Source organism: Silene latifolia, chromosome 6 (genome assembly GCF_048544455.1).
Source record: "Silene latifolia isolate original U9 population chromosome 6, ASM4854445v1, whole genome shotgun sequence".
Taxonomy (NCBI): domain Eukaryota; kingdom Viridiplantae; phylum Streptophyta; class Magnoliopsida; order Caryophyllales; family Caryophyllaceae; genus Silene; species Silene latifolia.
In genome coordinates this window covers 15,662,074-15,680,507 of record NC_133531.1, presented here as the reverse complement: position 1 = coordinate 15,680,507, position 18,434 = coordinate 15,662,074, and the positions used below count along the sequence as shown (strand labels likewise).

Genomic DNA, 18,434 nt, shown 5'->3' with positions numbered 1-18,434 from the left:
CACCGCACCCAACTCCAGATCATGAGTAGGGTAGTTCTCCTCATAAGGCTTCAATTGCCTAGAAGCATAGGCAATCACTTTACCGTTCTGCATCAACACACATCCCAATCCATTCTTTGAGGCATCTGTATAAACCTCAAAGTTCTCGGTCCCTTCAGGCAATGCTAAGACAGGAGCTGTGGTCAAACGCTCCTTTAATGTTTGGAACGCCGTCTCACAACTCTCATCCCAACGAAACCTGTTCTCTTTCCTCATCAACGCTGTCATAGGTCTAGCTATCTTGGAGAAATCTTTCACGAACCGTCTGTAGTATCCATCTAAACCCAAGAAACTCCTAACCTCAGCAACATTCTTCGGTGCTTCCCACTTTGTCACTGCTTCTATCTTCGCCGGATCCACAGCTACCCCATCTTTAGAGATCACATGCCCCAGAAAAGCAACTTTCTCTAACCAGAACTCACACTTGGATAGCTTAGCATACAACTCATGGTCCCTCAAAGTTTGCAACACGATCCTTAGATGCTCCTCATGCTCCTCCCTAGTCTTGGAGTAGATTAAGATATCGTCGATAAACACCACTACGAACTTATCCAAAAACTGTCTAAAGATCCTATTCATCAAATCCATAAACACTGCCGGTGCATTAGACAACCCAAACGGCATCACCACATACTCATAATGACCATACCTTGACGTGAAAGCCGTCTTTGGTATGTCCACCTCTCGAATCTTCACCTGATGGTACCCCGACCTCAAATCAATCTTAGAAAAGACTGATGCGCCACTCAACTGATCAAACAGGTCATCTATCCTTGGCAAAGGATACTTGTTCTTCACGGTCACTCGGTTCAGCTCTCTGTAGTCTATGCACATCCTCAGACTCCCATCTTTCTTCTTTACAAAAAGAACTGGTGCTCCCCACGGCGATACACTAGGTCTAATGTATCCCTTCTCTATCAGATCATCCAACTGCTTTCTAAGCTCCTCCATCTCCTTAGGACCCATGCGGTACGGTGCCTTAGAGATTGGCCCCGTCCCTGGTTTCAACTCTCTTAGTGAAATCTATCTCTCTTCCCGGCGGCAACCCCGGAATCTCCTCTGGAAAAACATCGGCAAACTCTCCCACCACTGGTATCTCCTCAACTGTCGGACTCTCTATCCGGTCATCTCTCACATGGCATAAGATCAAAGGACATCCCTTCCTCAGATAAGACTTCAAGGTAACAGCTGCAATCAACTTAACTTTGGGTTTGACTAGAAACCCACGATAAGACACACTAACGCCCTTAGGACCTCTTAAAGACACTTTCTTTTGATGACAGCCTATCTTAGCTTTATACTTTCCTAACCAATCCATCCCGACTATCATCTCAAAACCGTCAAAAGGAAACTCTAGCAAGTCTACAGGTAGATCAACTTGCCCAACTATCATAGATACATCTCTAAACAACCTCCCACATGATACAGACTCACCCGAAGGTATAAAAACTTGCTCACTAACAGACTCATATACCCTCAAACCCAACCGCTTAACATGTCTCGAAGATACAAACGACTGAGAAGCCCCCGAATCAAACAAAACAAAGGTATGAACACCATTAACAAGAAAAGTACCGGTGATAACGTGAGCATCCTCCTCAGCTGCTTCCTTCTCCATCATGAATAACTTTCCACTGGTCTTCTGTCCACCTCCCTGGACAGTACTGGCTGAGGTGGTCGGCTTAGCACCCGACCCTTGATTGTTGTTGTTGTTCGTCGGTGGTTTCTGATAAGAATTACCGCCGTTGCGGTTGCCTCCACTCTGGTAACTCTGACTTCCCCGGTTTGGCCATGATCCAGCCGGTCTGTTGCTCGCATAGCTCTGCGCAGGTCTCTGGAAAGATCCCGGTGCACTTGTGTACTCATGCCTCTTGTGGCCCACACCACCACAGCTATAGCAGGTCACTCCCCAACTACCACCAACACTTCCACGGCCACGCCCAAAGGAAGCCCCAGCACTAAACCCTGACCTAGAAGAAAACCCCTTAGACTGATTGTGGTTGCCTTTCTTGTGATTAGATTGGCCACCACCCTCGCTCTCAGACTTCCTCTTCTCACCACCTGACCTCTCCTGAGCCATCTCTATTAACCTCTCAGCTCTCCCAGCCCTCTCATAAGCTTCCTTAACATCAGTAAGGACTCCCACGGGTAACTTATCCATAATCTTAGGGGTCAACCCTCTCTCAAACCTCAATGCCAAATTCTCCTCACTCAAACCCATATCCTCAGCATACCTAGACTTATCATTGAACTGCCTATAGTACTCGGCCACGACACATCTCGGCGATCATCTTAAAACCATCAAACTCTTCTCTCAACTTACTCCTCACATGCTCCGGTACGAACTCCTTTCTCACAGCCCTACGAAACTCCTCCCAAGGTATAGCAGGTAAACCTTGGTTTGTATATATCTCCTTAGCACTCACTTTCACCGTATCCCACCACTTGCCACCGCCTCCCTCGGATAGAACGCACTGTTCCACTCTCATCTCATCGGACGATGAACCAAATCTAATATGTTCTCTATCTCTCTAAGCCAACTGTCGAGAAGGTTAGGCTCCCAACTCCCTTATACTCTTTCGGGTTAAACCTCGCTATATAGAGGCTGATTTTAGAATGATCAACCTCCTTCTCCTTATCCTTATCCTTATCTTTCCCCACGCCTTTAAAGCCTCGGTGAGAGCATCCTGATGCTCCAACATCTTAACGATGTCATCTATGTTCATAAGCTCAGCTCTCGCATACAAAGCAGTCTTCTTGGGCGGCATCTTGAAACTATATATAAGAAAGGGTAGATATAAACACACGTACTAAACCTCAAAACACGAAAACACGCTGCCCAGAACCTACTCGATCGAGTTCCCAAACACACTCGATCGAGTAACGGGCTACTCGATCGAGTGCCCCACGTACTCGATCGAGTACCCAAACATCAGACCCCAAACAGACCTTCTGATCTCTAACATACTCGACCGAGTAGCTAGGCTACTCGATCGAGTGACCCCCTACTCGATCGAGTACCCCTAGTTACTCGATCGAGTACCCAAAAACACGATTCTGGACTCAAAATCGTCAAAAACCCACCCGATCGAGTCAGTCCCACTCGATCGAGTCATGCTAACTCATAACCGCTACCCGCATGCTATATCATATGCTAACATGCTAAAAACTTTATAAAACCACATATTATATCATAACTAAGCATATAATGTTACGCATCCTTTCGTACGATCTACGAGATCATTATATCATGCTATTAAATGCCACCTTATAAACATCCAACATGTTATCACTCCAACAACGAGTCTACATATATCATTAACCTTTCTTTCACATTCTCAACTTCTACTTCAAACATCCAACAATTACACACACTTCATCACATTCTTACACAAGCTAACCAAACAACACATATGACCTTGACATACATCCCCCCATGTGACCGGTTCAAAATTGTAGGGCAAGTTCGCGACTTTAGGACGTCTCCCAAGCCTTTGCATTAGCTCCTACAACCTTTACCCCGGGTTCATTTTAATTGACTCCCTATGTTCATTAGGTTCATTGGTTACAGGTTTCAGGATCGTCGCTCTGATACCATTTGTAACACCCCCATACTCCAAGTGCCTTACCAGGACCACTCAGGTATGAAGACATTACCATCTCGGTTACCCGAGGCAATGATAATCAAATAAACAATGAAGAAACAACGTTTAAATATAAATACTTAGCGAAGAGTTACAATTCTCAAAACCAAACCAAATGTGTAATACATGTCCTCAAACTGACTGTTCTAACTGAAATGTAAATAACTAATAAGCTACAGCGGAAGACTCCTATCATCATGTCGTGGCAATCCCAGCTATCCCAAGTACTCATCTCATTACTCGCTCAATATCTCTGCTCACCATCCCCGAATGGATCACCGCAGTTTACAAAACAACACCGGGTCGCACTAATCACACAATTCAATATATATTAACAATAAGATAAACAGACCTTAACCGTCACACACACACAATCACGCCAAATCCAACAATCTCAATCATCGATCGTCCACTGGACCCATTACACGCCGATGGGGGACCGCAGCCGTAGCCACCAAATCCCCGCTCCACATAGTGAGCGACAACCCTGTCCATTAATGTGCACATCCCTTCCGTGGCGGGTTCCACGAAAGGCGAAACTAGGGCGTGAAGCCACTCCCGCAAGTGACCCCACTCGGTAGAGGCCACGCCTCGCGAACCATAGACAACGATCACAACCACAATCACAATACAATTACTATATCAAACAACCAAACACAACACATTAACCAATATCCCATTATGGGACTAATACGAGTAGAAATCCTACCTGTAAGCACACAATCGGACGGTCTCTACTGCTTTGAGTCAAAAGCTTCCTCTATGAAACCTCCTCCTATCATACGACATATAAATGCTACCGAATCATATACTATACAAAAACCCCCAAATCCCTTAATTAGGGTTTAACCAAAATAAAGGAAATACAACAAAAAGGGTACATAGATCTTACCCTCGACGCAAGGAACTCAACGGTATAACCAACGACGAGAACTGACCTCCCAAACTCCGGGGATTGCTAATTATGCGATTAGGATGAAGAACTTGCTTGCTTTCTCTCTTAAACAGTAATTTAGGTTTTGCAAAAGTGATTTAGAATAATGACGACAAAGCTTATATACCTTAATCGCATAATTAACAAAACCCGAGAAAACTCCCCGTAAAACCGGACACTCGATCGAGTACCCAAGGTACTCGATCGAGTACCCCCTTACTCGATCGAGTATCCTAGTTACTCGATCGAGTACCCAACAGGTCAGAAACTTTTCTAAAACGCCACTTACCCTTACTCGACAGAGTAAGGCCTACTCGATAGAGTACCCCAAGACTTATAAATACAGAGTATTACAATTATAGTAACTTACGAAGAGTTGACTGCCTTTTTTGGATAACCATCCTTTTGTGCTATGCTTCTTTGACTTCTCCAACAACTGTAAAGCGGACGGTATTTCTCCTTTCCCATCTTTATCAACCTACAATTTTGATACTTGTTAAATATAATTACTTACTTTAAATAAAGTTAAAGAAAAAAAAAGGTAATAAATTAAAAAAGCAAGTGAAGAAATTACCATTGAGTCCATATATTGCAATGTGTTTTTTCGACCCATTAGGTGAGTACCCAACGCCTTCCCATTCTCGTCACATCCCGACTTACGGTTAGTCGAATTCTGCTCCGATTTTTCCACGAAATTAGGTTCTTCAAGTGGTCTTTTCTTCAATTTACGGTGCAACTCAACACTAATTCAGTCCGGCTTTTTATGCTCTTCCTTATGATAAGCTCGATAAATCATTTGGCGTAAACGGGTCTTCATGGCATCTTCCCAAGCCTTCTTAACCCTTGCCTTGTCGCGAGGATCGTAACTAACACGCCACTGTTTTATAAACGATAAAGTTAGAAAATAAACTTTTAACTAAAGTAAACTACCTTAATAATCCTAAACATCCTAAATTGGATATTAATTAAACTAATTTATTTTAACAATTCTAAACTTAATTAAACTAAGCATCATAAAATTGATTTAAACATCCTAAATTGGCTTTCAACTAAACTAAACTATTCTAATAATACTAAACATCCTAAATTGGCTTTCAACTAAACTAAACTATCCTAATAAATACTAAACATTCTAAATTGGCTTTCAACTAAACTAAACTATCCTAATAATACTAAGCATCCTAAACTAATCATAATTAATCAAAATAATAAAATAAATTAAACAAACCTTATATTAAATTAAGTGAGACAAGGAGATAAGGGGGGAGGAGCACGGCAGGCGGCGGCAAAAAAGAGGAAAGGAGAAAGGAGAAGAAAGGGGAAAGGGGAAAGGGGAAAGAGGAGGAGAGATGTGCGGAGTAGGGTGGTAGTGGGAGTGGTGGTGGTGGAAGCGGTGGTGGTTAAGTGGTTGCCGTCGAAATTTTAGGAGTTTTTGGAAAAGATTTGGGTAAAAATAATTGAGGAGAGATAGGAGGGAGACGGGTGACAAACCCGTGTATAAAAAAAACATGCGACGGAATTTCCGTCGCAACAATAAAATAATAATAAAGCCTGCGACGGAAATTTCGTCGCAACATTAAAATAATATTAAAAAACCAGTGTTGTGAGCTGTATAAGGAGACATTAAAAAAAGCCTGCGACGGAATTTCCATCGCAGGAAAAATAATATTTTATTGTAGCGACGAAATTTCCGTCGCAGAATTTATTATTGCGGCGGAATTTCCGTCGCAGTGTTTCCCGCCAACTCAAAAAAATTGGCGGTCTAGGAGATTTGGCTGCTACGGAATTTTCGTCGCAAGTCCGTCGCAGAATGTGGGATCCGTCGCAAGGTCCGTCGCAGTATTTTATTTGTCACGGACTATGTGTCCGTCGCAATGTCTCCATCGCAATGAAACCTTTTTTTTGTAGTGGTGATAAATGGTAACGTCTGGGTTGATACTGAATTTTATAGTGATATAGGTAGTAGGGTTGAACTCATTAGCAATATTTTGGGGAGGATATTAATTGATTTCATTTGGTATTTTTTTTTTTTTTTTTTTTAATTTCACTCACTCTCTTTTCTAAAATATGGGCAATCAGTTCTCAAATTTTATAATTTTAGTTTTATTTTGGGGAGGATATTAATTGATTTCCCTAAATATCTTTTTTTGAAATCACGTTGCTTTGTTTGGAAAATCACATTGACCTGGACTTATCATCAATTATCAATGGAAATTGTTTTGTTTGAGTTAAATTAGGAAACAAATATAAAAATATACTCCATCCGTACCACATCAAAGGTAATACTTACTATAAACGGACATACCACACCAAAGGTAACATTCCTTATTTGGCCCACAACATTACCAACTTGTCCTTATAACCATTTGATATTTACACAAAATGCCATTATATACCCCACCTAGTCACTACCAACCCACAATTAAACACCCAATTACATATCCCACCTATTTATTCCCTCTTTACCGTTACTTTTTCCATTTTTTCTTAAATACTCTATTTTTCCCTACGTTACCTTTAGTGCGGTATGGAGGGAGTAGGATATAAAGATATGCAATAGGGAATATCCCATTATCCCAGCCCATCATATAATCATATAAAGATATGGATATAAAGATATGGAATTTCCACAATATTCATGTTGACAATTATTATCAACAGGATTTTTTTTTACTGATTCTCATAAACTGCCACGTAGGACAATGCTTGTAAAATATGATGCCACATCAGCGGATGTGGCTACTGCATTAGAGAAGTATATGATAGATTAGTGATCAAGGGTTTAGTAAGTAGACTTTTGGGGTTGAACGTTTAAACAATGGCCTTTGTTGGATGTGTTACAATTAAGCTGGGTTGGACGAATAAAATTATTTGGGTGATACCCCGTCACTATTCGTCATCGAGACATTACTCCGAATTATCGATAATATTTCATGAATTTCCCAAATTGCCCCTTTTACTCAAACATTTCAATTAAACTCTCGACAAATTATTTAATCGGCAAATCGAAACTAATACCTAAGATCAACTTAAAAACAATTGAAAAACCTTTGATGTGATCCACGAATCGAAAAATGTTAAACTAATCGATATAAAATGAATCGTTTTTTTCTAAAATCAAAACAACAAATTACTAGGTGACACAACCTTAAACTAATCGACGTGAAACGTATCGTTTTTTTGTGACCATTTATATAAGCCATGTTTAGGGATCCGTTGACTGACCCGTTGATTTTGGGGAGGCACACCGTAAGGAAGATACTCGACCTAGTAGGAGACACTCGGCTGAGTATCTAGGGTACTCAACCGAGTGCGGCGTACTCGGCCGAGTATGTCCATACTCGACCGAGTACCTCGTCTGACAGCGTGTTGTTATAAAACGCGACGACTGAAACATAATTCATTTCGACGGTTCATTTTATCATTTCTAAAACCTTAACTCTCTCTCTCTCTCTATCTCTCTCTCTCTCTCTCTCTATTTTTCTCTCTCTCATCTCACACTACACATCTTGGGTAGCCTTGGACACTAATTCGGGAAAGGAGACGGTCTAAGCATGAGGTCACCGAGTCGGGTTTGTCGCTGCCACTAGCATCGGTTGTTCTTCAAGGTGAGTTTGCGATTAATTGTCTATTTTGCAGTAGTTCTTGAATAGCTTAGTGATAGGGTACAAATGGTGTTGTAGGATACAATATGGAGTCTTGCTTAAGGTGGTGTGATGGATGCGTTCTGTGGAATTGCGAAAAGGTAGGGTTTTCCTACTAAGTTGACTGTGTACTTGATTTGAGATTGATTGTGATTGATTGTATAACATGTGATACTGTCGTTTTTGTACCAAAAATAAACCTAAATATACTAACGGAAGCTAGTGATAAATAGGGTCGATTCTCCACAAGGAGGCAAGATATCTGGTCCGTCTATTTGAGTCACAATATGGGGGTTTTGATTTTGATTTCTAAACTACTAAAAGATTGAGGGAAAGATAAATTTAGGAAGAGCAATAAAAGCGAGTAAATACGATAAAAGTGATCAATTAAAGAGAATATGCCAGGATTTCGGTTCACCATGGTAGTCTATCGACTCAGTTGCAAATAGCCTAGACAATCTACTCTGAGAAGGAGAAGGGAAAGGTCCTTCCGGTCCACTTTCTATCCTAGATTTCCGCTAACTTAACTTCCGTCCTTATTAGGGTAGTCTACTGTTCATAGCAGGTCTATTTATTCCAATCTTCCGATCCAGGAGTAAAGTTAACCAGATTAATGTAATTTAGAAGCGTGCACTCAACTAAACTGTTGTTATAGTTAAATTGCTATGGCGACAGATTCTCACATGTAAATTATCTAGTCTATTCGCTACATCATCCCCTAATCCTAACATATAAAGAATTAGCTACTCAAGTTATTAAGGGTGTCAACAACAATAATAATAAGTATACTAATGAAAGACATAATGAAATAATAACAAACAAGCATAAATAAAGCTAGGGCAAGAGTAATAAAGGGACAACAAGAATTAAAGCAGACAAGTATTAAGATTAAGAAGAGTAGAAGAATGATTACAATCGATACGAATCTGGCGTAGAGAACAATCCAAAAGCAAAGGAAAAGGTTGAAAGATTAAGCACTAAAGTAATTAAGAGATTCAGAAGTTTAAGTAGTATAAAGTATATGAAAAGATGATTAATGACCTAGTTACGACTTCCTTATATAGGGAAGCGTAATACTTAACAAAATAAAACATCACGGGCTTAGTAAACCCGCATAAGCTAATAAACCTCTCGATCGAGTGGATTCAGACCACTCGATCGAGGTCTTCTCCAGCATTTCCTCTCGATCGAGCAGATAAAGCTCTCGATCGAGCAACTCTCATAATCGAGCAACTCTCATAATCGCCAATTCGATCGAGCAGATAGAATCACTCGATCGAACCCTTGTCTCAGCCAAACCACTCGATCGACCAACAAATCTTCTCGATCGAGTGCTTTTACTCCAAATCAGCCTCTAACTCGTCATTGACAGCTCCCTTGACCTTCCTTCACGCATTCCAATGTACATCTCTTGCTCGAATATTCCCGTCTCCTCATAATGCATGCTAAATAGGACGAAAAGGGCGCGGTTTCACCACTTTCAGGTTCATTTCTGCAAATTAGACAAAACAAACCAAAGTAGCCAATTCGGGGCATTTTGCAATACATAACGATACAAAAAGGCATAGAAATGCGTGCAATAGAAGACTAAAAAGACTATATAAATTGCACGTATCAACATGTTTCATTGGATTGAAATTGGTTGAGATTATATTGTTGATTGGTATTGTTGTTATGAGACCATTTTCGGGAGATGGTTCGAACCCCATGTTCGCCCCTTGTGGCTCCCGTCACAAGGGGAATATGCACATTAATGATTTGGGTTCGCTCGTTGCGATGAGCGGGGATTAGGTGGACAAGGTTGCGGTCCCCTACTGGCGGTGACGGTTACCTGTTGCGATGGGTAACCTGGCAGGGCTACACACTTAGGTGTGTAGTCGGTTACTAGTTACTAATGGAGTTTGGAGGATGGTACTACAATTGGATTGGATTGTATTGGTTGTGTTTGTGATTTCTTATCTTGGTTATGTAGTTGACTGACCCCGTTTATCGTTTTCAAAACTGTGGTGATCTATTTGGGGATGGTGAGCAGTTGGTTTAGCAGGTATTGGATGTTGATGTTGCTTGCGGGATATGGATGGGATCGAGTCATCACACTGTCCAGCTAGCTGCTGCTGTCACTTATGCTTAGTTGTGCTTTTCAGTTGTTTCGGAGTTGTATCCCTTTTGACTATGTTTTGTATAAACAGTAAGAATACATTTAATAAACGTTCTGTTATGGTAATGCCCTTACTTATTGGGGATGATATTGTTAAGACTTCTTGGTAAGTGGGGGTGTTACACAAATGTTGTAACTAATGTTTGTTGTTTAGGTAACTTTTTTGTCGAAAAGTGGTTACATTTATCTGTAAATGGGTCATATATTGCTCATCTAAAAGTTTTAGACGAAAATAACGTTATGAAGGGAGATATTTCAAACCAAAAAATTTAGTTGTCTTTGTGATCAATCCAATTCGAATACAAATTTGGTCCAAATTACGCTTTTATTAGCAACAAGGCCCTTCGAAGCGGTCACACCTGCCACTACAACGATAGCATTAGTAACCGTAGTAGCATGGCCCATTTGAATGACCACTGCCTCATAATTGCCACTTATAAACAAATTTGCCACGCATAAGTGTTTATTTGTTCACAAATTATTAAAAGAGACGGTTTCTTACTAATGTTTAGTGAAAAATCTCTTTTCTAAGAGGTAGTTATCATTTTTATTTATTCTTTTTTTAGATGGTTTTTAGTGCAATTATTAATTGTCTCTCATTAATGTTAGTAAGAGACCATATCTCAGGTCAAAGTAATTAGGCTTAGTTCTTTTGGGCTTAATTTCGACGTATTTAGGCTCCGTTTGGCAAGGCATTTCAGGTACCTGATTTGGTCAAAGTAGCTTATTTGACCAAAATTTCAGGTATCTTATTTTTTTGTACGCGTTTAGCAAGTAGCTTATTTAACCAAATAAGCTACCTGAAATGAAATGCTACCTAGAGTAGCATTTGAGATTTCAGGTACCTGTTTTTATTTAATTTTCCGTTTTTACCCCTTAAATTTATACTCCCTCTTATTCACTATTTTCTTCCCTATTTCCTTAAACGGATTATTCAGGTTTTCTTCCCCTTTCCTTTTTTGGAAATTTTTTACTCTTATTTTATTCATTCCTCTCTTCTATCACCAAACCCCACTCAACTCACAATTTCTTATTTAATTCTTATTTATTCATTCCTCTCTCCTATTACTAAACCCACCCAACTCACAATTCCTTATTTAATTCCTATTTATTCATTCATCTCTCCTATCACTAAACCCACCCAACTCACACACAATTTATATTTTATTCCCCTCCTAAAATCTTGTGCCCACAACAAATGGGAACAAAATGGAGAATAGGAGGGAGTACTATTAAATAATTATCATATCTTTTACGTCATTTTATCAAAATCAGTTATCTTTTCAGTTAGTTTCCCAAACAATTTTTTATATAATCAGCTAACTTATCAGTTCCTATTTTTCAGCTACCTAATCAGTTACCTTTTCAGGTTTCAGCTACCTTTTCAGTTTTCAGTTACCTTTTCAGTTAGTTTTACCAAACAGAACCTTAGCATAAAATTGCGTCATAATAAAATTTAGGGGCTGTTCAACTTTGCTTATGCAAAAAAGATTTTTTTTCCCTTTTAAAATGAGCCTTTTCATGAACTACTACTCAAAAAAAAAATTGTGAGGGTTTGGCCTAATTTTTTAAAAAAATTGTTTTCATTAGTTTAATATGTTTGGCCAAAATTTTTGAACAAATTGTTTTTGGCATGTGATGAATTATCGTGTAAACAAAAGTAGAAGTAGAAGTAAAAACGCCAATTCGCTATTTCTATTTTTAGGGGTTATTATTTCTTAGTCTGTAGTTTTTAGTTTAAAACTAGTTTTAAAATCCCTAGAAAAATAGTGTTTGACGCAACTTCTACTTTTTAAGTTACAAAAACACTTGTAAAGCTTGACCAAACAGCTCTTTAAGTTAAGTTTAATTCAGCTTATCTTATTTTAGCTCTAGTCATCTCAGCAAATTTCAACTTAGTTCAGTTCCATTCAACACACTCCAATTCAGCTCTATTAAACTTAAAAAAACATGGCCTTACTTTTAAAGTTTTCACATAAATTGTTGAAAAAAATAGAATAACGCCATAATGATTTAATGCTGAGAAAAATCCACTAAATACCAGGCTATAAAAAAAATTAGGAACATTATATATTGTCACAAATTTTAGCCTTCAACTGTCTTTTAATTAAAGTTTGTTTCTCAATGGAACGCTTTATTTAATTTCAAACTATGTCAAAATTTACAAATAATTTTATGAAATGATGTTTCATAGGAAGGATTTTAATAACCTACAAGTATAATGGTAAAATATTATTGTTAAATTAAACAAAATTGAAATGATAAAAAATTTTATGACAAATTTTGGTCATTTTTTCTTAACTCTTTGTGAGGACGTTAAGACCGTCTCTTTGTGCGAGACTTTGTAGGAGACTTATGTAACTCAGATTTTTAAGTTCATAAGTCATACGAGTATTTATCTATTTTGAAAGTTATCATATGAAGAGAGACGCTCTTGTCCTAAAATTGCTAAATTAAATCGTCACTAAATTTTCTTCATTTATAAAAATGTTGATTGTTTGAACTTTGTAATTGACCTATTTTTCTTCAATAATAAGAAAACACAATATTTGATCTCATACAAAAAATCAGAAAAATTAAATTAAATTCTGATTCCAAAAAACAGAAACTCCTACTCCATTTTATGGAAATTGGAGAACTTGGTCAAATTATGACGCATGGTTAAACTACATGAATGTCGCTTTTAGGCTTTAGTATGCTTTTCCGTCAACATTCATCCATGTCCATCATCATTCCGTCTTAAATGAGAATTTGTGATCATAATTAGTCATAAGTCTTTAAATCATAAAGTAATCTTTTTTTTTGTATAATTAAAGTCCTAAATCATTATGAAGATTATCCCCTTAATTTTACACGATTTTTTTCCTATTATTTGACATTTTACCTTTTAATATAACCTTAACTATATTTGGAAAACAATTTATAAATTCGTCACAAAAAATAAGTTAAAAAGAGTAATAAACAAAATACTTTTTTAAAGTGTAAATAGGTGTCTTCACCGGTCCACCTTTGATATCACACCGAGTAATCCCTCTATCGCGAGTGCTCTCACAAAGAGATAACTACTAACTTAAAATCCCCTATTTACTAAATGAATATGTGATCTTTATCATTTTTCCGCCAAAATGCATATTCTTAAAAAAAAGGAAACTAATGATAATTATATTCATTCATTAAATAAGGAAACTAACAATTACAATTTAATTCATCTATATATTTTCATTAAAATTAATATTTTCATCAAATTATATTATTTTCACTAAATTTTAAGTTATAATATTTTAATTAAAATAAAATAAAATTGATATAAAATTATAAATTGCTAAATCTTTTAATGATGCTATTATTAGATGATGAGTTAACTCATATTTCATATAAAACCAAAACTAGAAATCTTTTCGTGACAAAAAAATTGAAAAAAAAAAATTGAAACTCATTAGCTTTATGCTATTAAATTTTTTTCATTAAAATACATTTTAACTCATTACTCAATTATCTTAACTAATTTTCAATTATAGCTTTTATTTATCAAAGCAAAATACAATCATAATGTAAACAACTACTCCCTCCGTCCCGATCATTTATTGTCCTTTGGTTTTGGCACAAAGACCAAGGAAAGGGGAGTGAGCCAATTACTAAATGACAAGTGGAATAAATTGAGTGTGAATGATCAAATTACTCATAAAATCCATTCCTAAAATAGAAAGAACAACAAATGATTGAGACACCCCAAAATGGAAAAGGACAACAAATGAGCGGGACAAATGAGCGGGACAGAGGGAGTATAAGATACCACTATTATATATGTACCAAAAAAAAAAGGTACCACTATTATATAAGTAATTTTATAAAAAAATATTAAACTTTAAGTATCGTGCATATAATGAACGGGGTCTAAACTAGTAAAATAATAATTATCTTTTATAAAGAGAAAAATGACTAATATAAAGATCTATAGAATTTAATCATGACCTCATGATTAAGGGATGAAGTTTCCGTCACACAAAACCGAGTGACGACCTATAAATACCCACATGTTCACCACACATCAACTCAATACAAACTGAACTTGGACACATTTGATACCACAAACACTACCAAAAATGAGCAGAAAAATGAACTTGTTCCATCTCCTCGTACCATCTCTTTTGTTATCACTTCTGATAAATCTCCCAACCGACCCGTCAGCAAAATGGGTAGTCCGAGCCCAATCGAGCTCTGCCCAATTTGATGGGTTTGTGTATGGGAAGAAGTCCGAATTCAACCCGGGTAAGATCCTAATTGAAGCATTTTTCGACCCGGTTTGCCCTGATTCAAGAGATGCTTGGCCTCCTTTGAAACAAGCACTAAACCATTATGATTCTCATGTTTCTCTCACTGTTCACCCTTTCCCTCTTCCGTAAGTCAATCCCTTTTTCTTTTGCTTCATTTTTTTCGAGTTATGGATGTCTCAGTCAATTCTTTACGTTTTTCTAATGTGTGGTTTCCTTGAAATGTGACGAAGCCCGATGACGTGATTATTAATGTAGAATCAGTATTGTTATGTTTATTGACTAAGTCTTGGTCTAGTAGTTAAAACGGAAATGCTAGGTTCCCGAGTTTTAAAATCGGGGATATAGCAAATTACCTCCATAACTTATATACTATGTGCAATTCAACCCATTAAATTTCACTTATAGCAAATTATCGATAAGTTTTCAAAATGTGCAATTAAGCCCAAATCAATTTTTTCACCATTTTTTTTAACTAAAATCTGTTATTTTCTATTATAAAAATCATTTTAAATATATCTATTAAAAATTAAATATAATATTTACATATTCAACAAAAAATTTGAACCAAATTTAAGATCAAAAAAAATTTGGACATGTAACTTTCATTGTAACTTCACTAAATTTTTTTGGCATATTATGAATATTTTTTCACTAAAAAAAAAAAAAAAAATATTTAAACATGCTTTCTAATAATTAGGAATATTAGGATTAATATTTGATCAATATTTTTGACTTTTAATAATAGTAAATATATTTAATTTAGTAAATTTCATTAATTTCACTACTAAAAATAAGATATGCGGTAAATTGCACATTAAGAGAAACTTATGGGGCCTATTTGCTACATTTATAAGTTAAGGGGCTTAATTGCACAGAGTATCAAACTTATGAGAGGGTGATTTGTTATATTTCCCGTTTTAAAATATTACTTTTTGTCTCCATTTATTTATTTAGTTTTGTTTTTGTCCTAAAGACTAATGAAATGAAAGATGATATGATTTGATCACTAGTAAAATCGGAATTATGTGTTACTACAATTGATGACTCGGAATGAAAATTGCGCCAAGAATTGCATTGAATGACTTGTCATCTCACAATAAAAAAAGCGCAACCAGTTTTGGTACATTTCTTCAAGAATAACTGTGTATTAGTGAAATGATGCTGTTTGGATTGTGTTTTACAGGTACCATGACAATGCATTTGTTACTTCTCGAGCGCTGCACATTGTTGACGGGTTAAACAGCTCTGCAACCTACCCCTTGTGGGAAACTTTCTTCAAGACTCAGGTCAAATTCATTTCTGTGTATTCTTTCGTCCTTGGGATATTACTAAATCAGCTGGCTAGTTTGAATTTCTTTTGTTGTACGAGTATGTTTTTATTGCATTCGTCAGTTGTCTGATCATTTAGCATGAGCCAGCTCAGATTGATGTGTGCACGAAACGTACATAGTACATACATGTGTAATTGCTTGAAAATGGACTTATGTTTCAGAATTTCTGATGTTCCTTTATCTTTACAACTGTTAGAAAGTAAAAATCTTCTCTTTATCAATGGCAATTGAACCTTGCTTTTGAATTTTAGTGGAATATCACGCATTCGTTTTAAAGCTAAATAAAGTTTAATTGGTAGTTGGTGCAAGGTGTGTAAATTATGATTATGATTGGTTCTACTTTTAACTTCAACCATAAGTTCCATTTGGAAAGTATACTATTCGACTGTACGATATAAAATTAAAGAGATTGATGCTTTGGTAGATTTCAGAAGCCGATAAACTACCAGTCAGTTTTGTTTCATTGATTATTTAATTGTATGTTCCTTTTCGCGACAATACGTAAATGAGTTTCCGCTGTACTGCATGTGTAGATGTTGGCTTGAAAGTTGACAGGCTTAACAAACACAAAGAATTGTACTTCGTACAGTACTTCAACTTTCGCAACCCTTTATGTAACAAAGTGTAAAACCTAAATATATTGGCTTACTGTGTTTTGTTCGATCATTGGCTTGAGATGTACTGCCATCTTGGTTTACAAAGATAATACAGAATGACGATTTTTTGTTGCACGTTGATTATCCTTTCTCCTGGATGCTTGGGTTTTGGGTATAGCCTTAGAGAGTATACTGTATACATTTGTTGTGAGCATTGCTGTTTGGTGTGCAGGAGAAGTTTTACAACTCAGAGACGGCGAACATTAGCAAGTCTGAGGTTGTAGACCGTGTTGCAAAAGTTGCTGCAAAGGTAGCAGGTCAATCCCACTATTCTGCTATCAAATCCGGCTTCAAAGATAGAAACTCTGATCTAAAAACCAGAGTTTCATTCAAGGTTAGATTACAAACTCCAACCTTCATTTCTCTCGTTGAACTGTTTTAGAGCTCTTCAGCTCTTCTCCAATTCGGTTTAGGAAGGAATCTCTTTATGTCAAGCACAACCAGTTTGTAATCCATATACTGATCTCTAACGTTGTTTTGTATACGCAGTATGGCTGCTCAAGAGGGGTCTTTGGAACACCGTTTTTCTATGTGAATGGCTTTTTGTTGCCTGACGGTGGGTCTCCCATTGATTACAATGGATGGAGGAAGATCATTGATCCGTTGATCAAAGCCAGGGGAGGCAGGATTTATCGGCCCATGTAGGACTTGGAATATGTCGAATGCTTGATCTTATGTTTTGCTGCGATATTTCAGCTTCAATAAGTGTATGATACCGATGTCAATACTCGATACCGGTGGATCATAAGTAATGTAATAACACGAAATCAAGTCAAATGACATCGAACCTTAGTAAAATGATGCTTTGTATTTCCGTATTTAATAAGCAAAATAAAATGGACTTCTACATGTTAGATGTATGGTTCGCAGTTTTGCGACCCCTTTGGCTTTGCTGCTTAGTGTGGACATATTACCTCGCGTCTTAGTCCTTACGACCTTACTGTGTACTTCTAAGAGTTAGATGTATGGTTCACAGTTTCGCAACCTCTTTGGCTTTGCTGCTTAGCGTGGACAAATTACCTCGCATCGTCAATACTTTTCACCCCTTTTCCAACTTTGCTCCTGGCTTCAACAACTCATTATATCCCTCTAAATTTCCACTCGTTAATCAAAATCAACACAACCATTATTGTAAAATCAAGTGATAGTTTACCTAAATAACCCTAGTAAAATAAATTCCGCGAACCACTGCTTTCTATAAGTAAGGCCATCAAGGTCTTTTGGCTTAAGCTGATGGTTGGAGTTCTAAGATCAATTTTATACTCTAACACGCCCCCTCACCAAGTGATAGTTTACCTTACTCCTCCAAACAGGCCCAATTGGAAACCTAGGTACCGAAGCACGGACACTCCTCCTAATTCGTAGTTCCGTGTCCAGCGCCGTGTCGGACACCCGGACACTCGACACTCGTCAGACACGTGCCAATACATTTTATAGTTTAGACGAGGAATAAAATGTTTAAAGAGATTGATTAGAAGATGTGTTTGGGTGGGAAATGAAAATTAGTTATCGTCAAGGTCAAATTTGACCTCCACTTATCTAAATTTAATATCAAATACATTACAAAACTAACATCATGCGTTATTTATAACCATCAAATATATATTTTATTAAATTTAAATAGCGTGTCCCGTGTTCTAAATTTTATGAGATGCCATATCAGTATATTAAGTGTCCGTGTCTGTTTTGGTGCTACCTAATCGAGAACACAAAGCCTGAACCCGAGAAAAGCAAGTAAGTAGATAAGATCGGAT

The 18,434-nt window shown here is 37.2% G+C and overlaps 1 protein-coding gene across 1 annotated transcript; it reads left to right on the top strand.

Annotated features, from left to right (window-relative positions):
• The first annotated feature begins 14,463 nt into the window (after nucleotides 1-14,463).
• On the top strand, nucleotides 14,464-17,529 carry LOC141586444 (uncharacterized). The gene is made up of 4 exons (XM_074407657.1): nucleotides 14,464-14,818; nucleotides 15,877-15,979; nucleotides 16,853-17,014; nucleotides 17,170-17,529. Exons 1-4 carry the CDS (start codon nucleotides 14,523-14,525, stop codon nucleotides 17,323-17,325), a joined length of 717 nt encoding a protein of 238 aa, XP_074263758.1. The 5' UTR covers nucleotides 14,464-14,522; the 3' UTR covers nucleotides 17,326-17,529.
• Nucleotides 17,530-18,434: the final 905 nt, after the last annotated feature.

What these genes read in the sequence shown, in the direction of transcription:
- LOC141586444 (XM_074407657.1), top strand. Translation starts at nt 14,523, where the DNA reads ATGAGCAGAAAAATGAACTTGTTCCATCTCCTCGTACCATCTCTTTTG. An exon ending in GTTCACCCTTTCCCTCTTCC is followed by an intron (nt 14,819 to 15,876) that starts GTAAGTCAATCC and finishes TGTGTTTTACAG; the next exon opens with GTACCATGACAATGCATTTG. An exon ending in AAACTTTCTTCAAGACTCAG is followed by an intron (nt 15,980 to 16,852) that starts GTCAAATTCATT and finishes TTTGGTGTGCAG; the next exon opens with GAGAAGTTTTACAACTCAGA.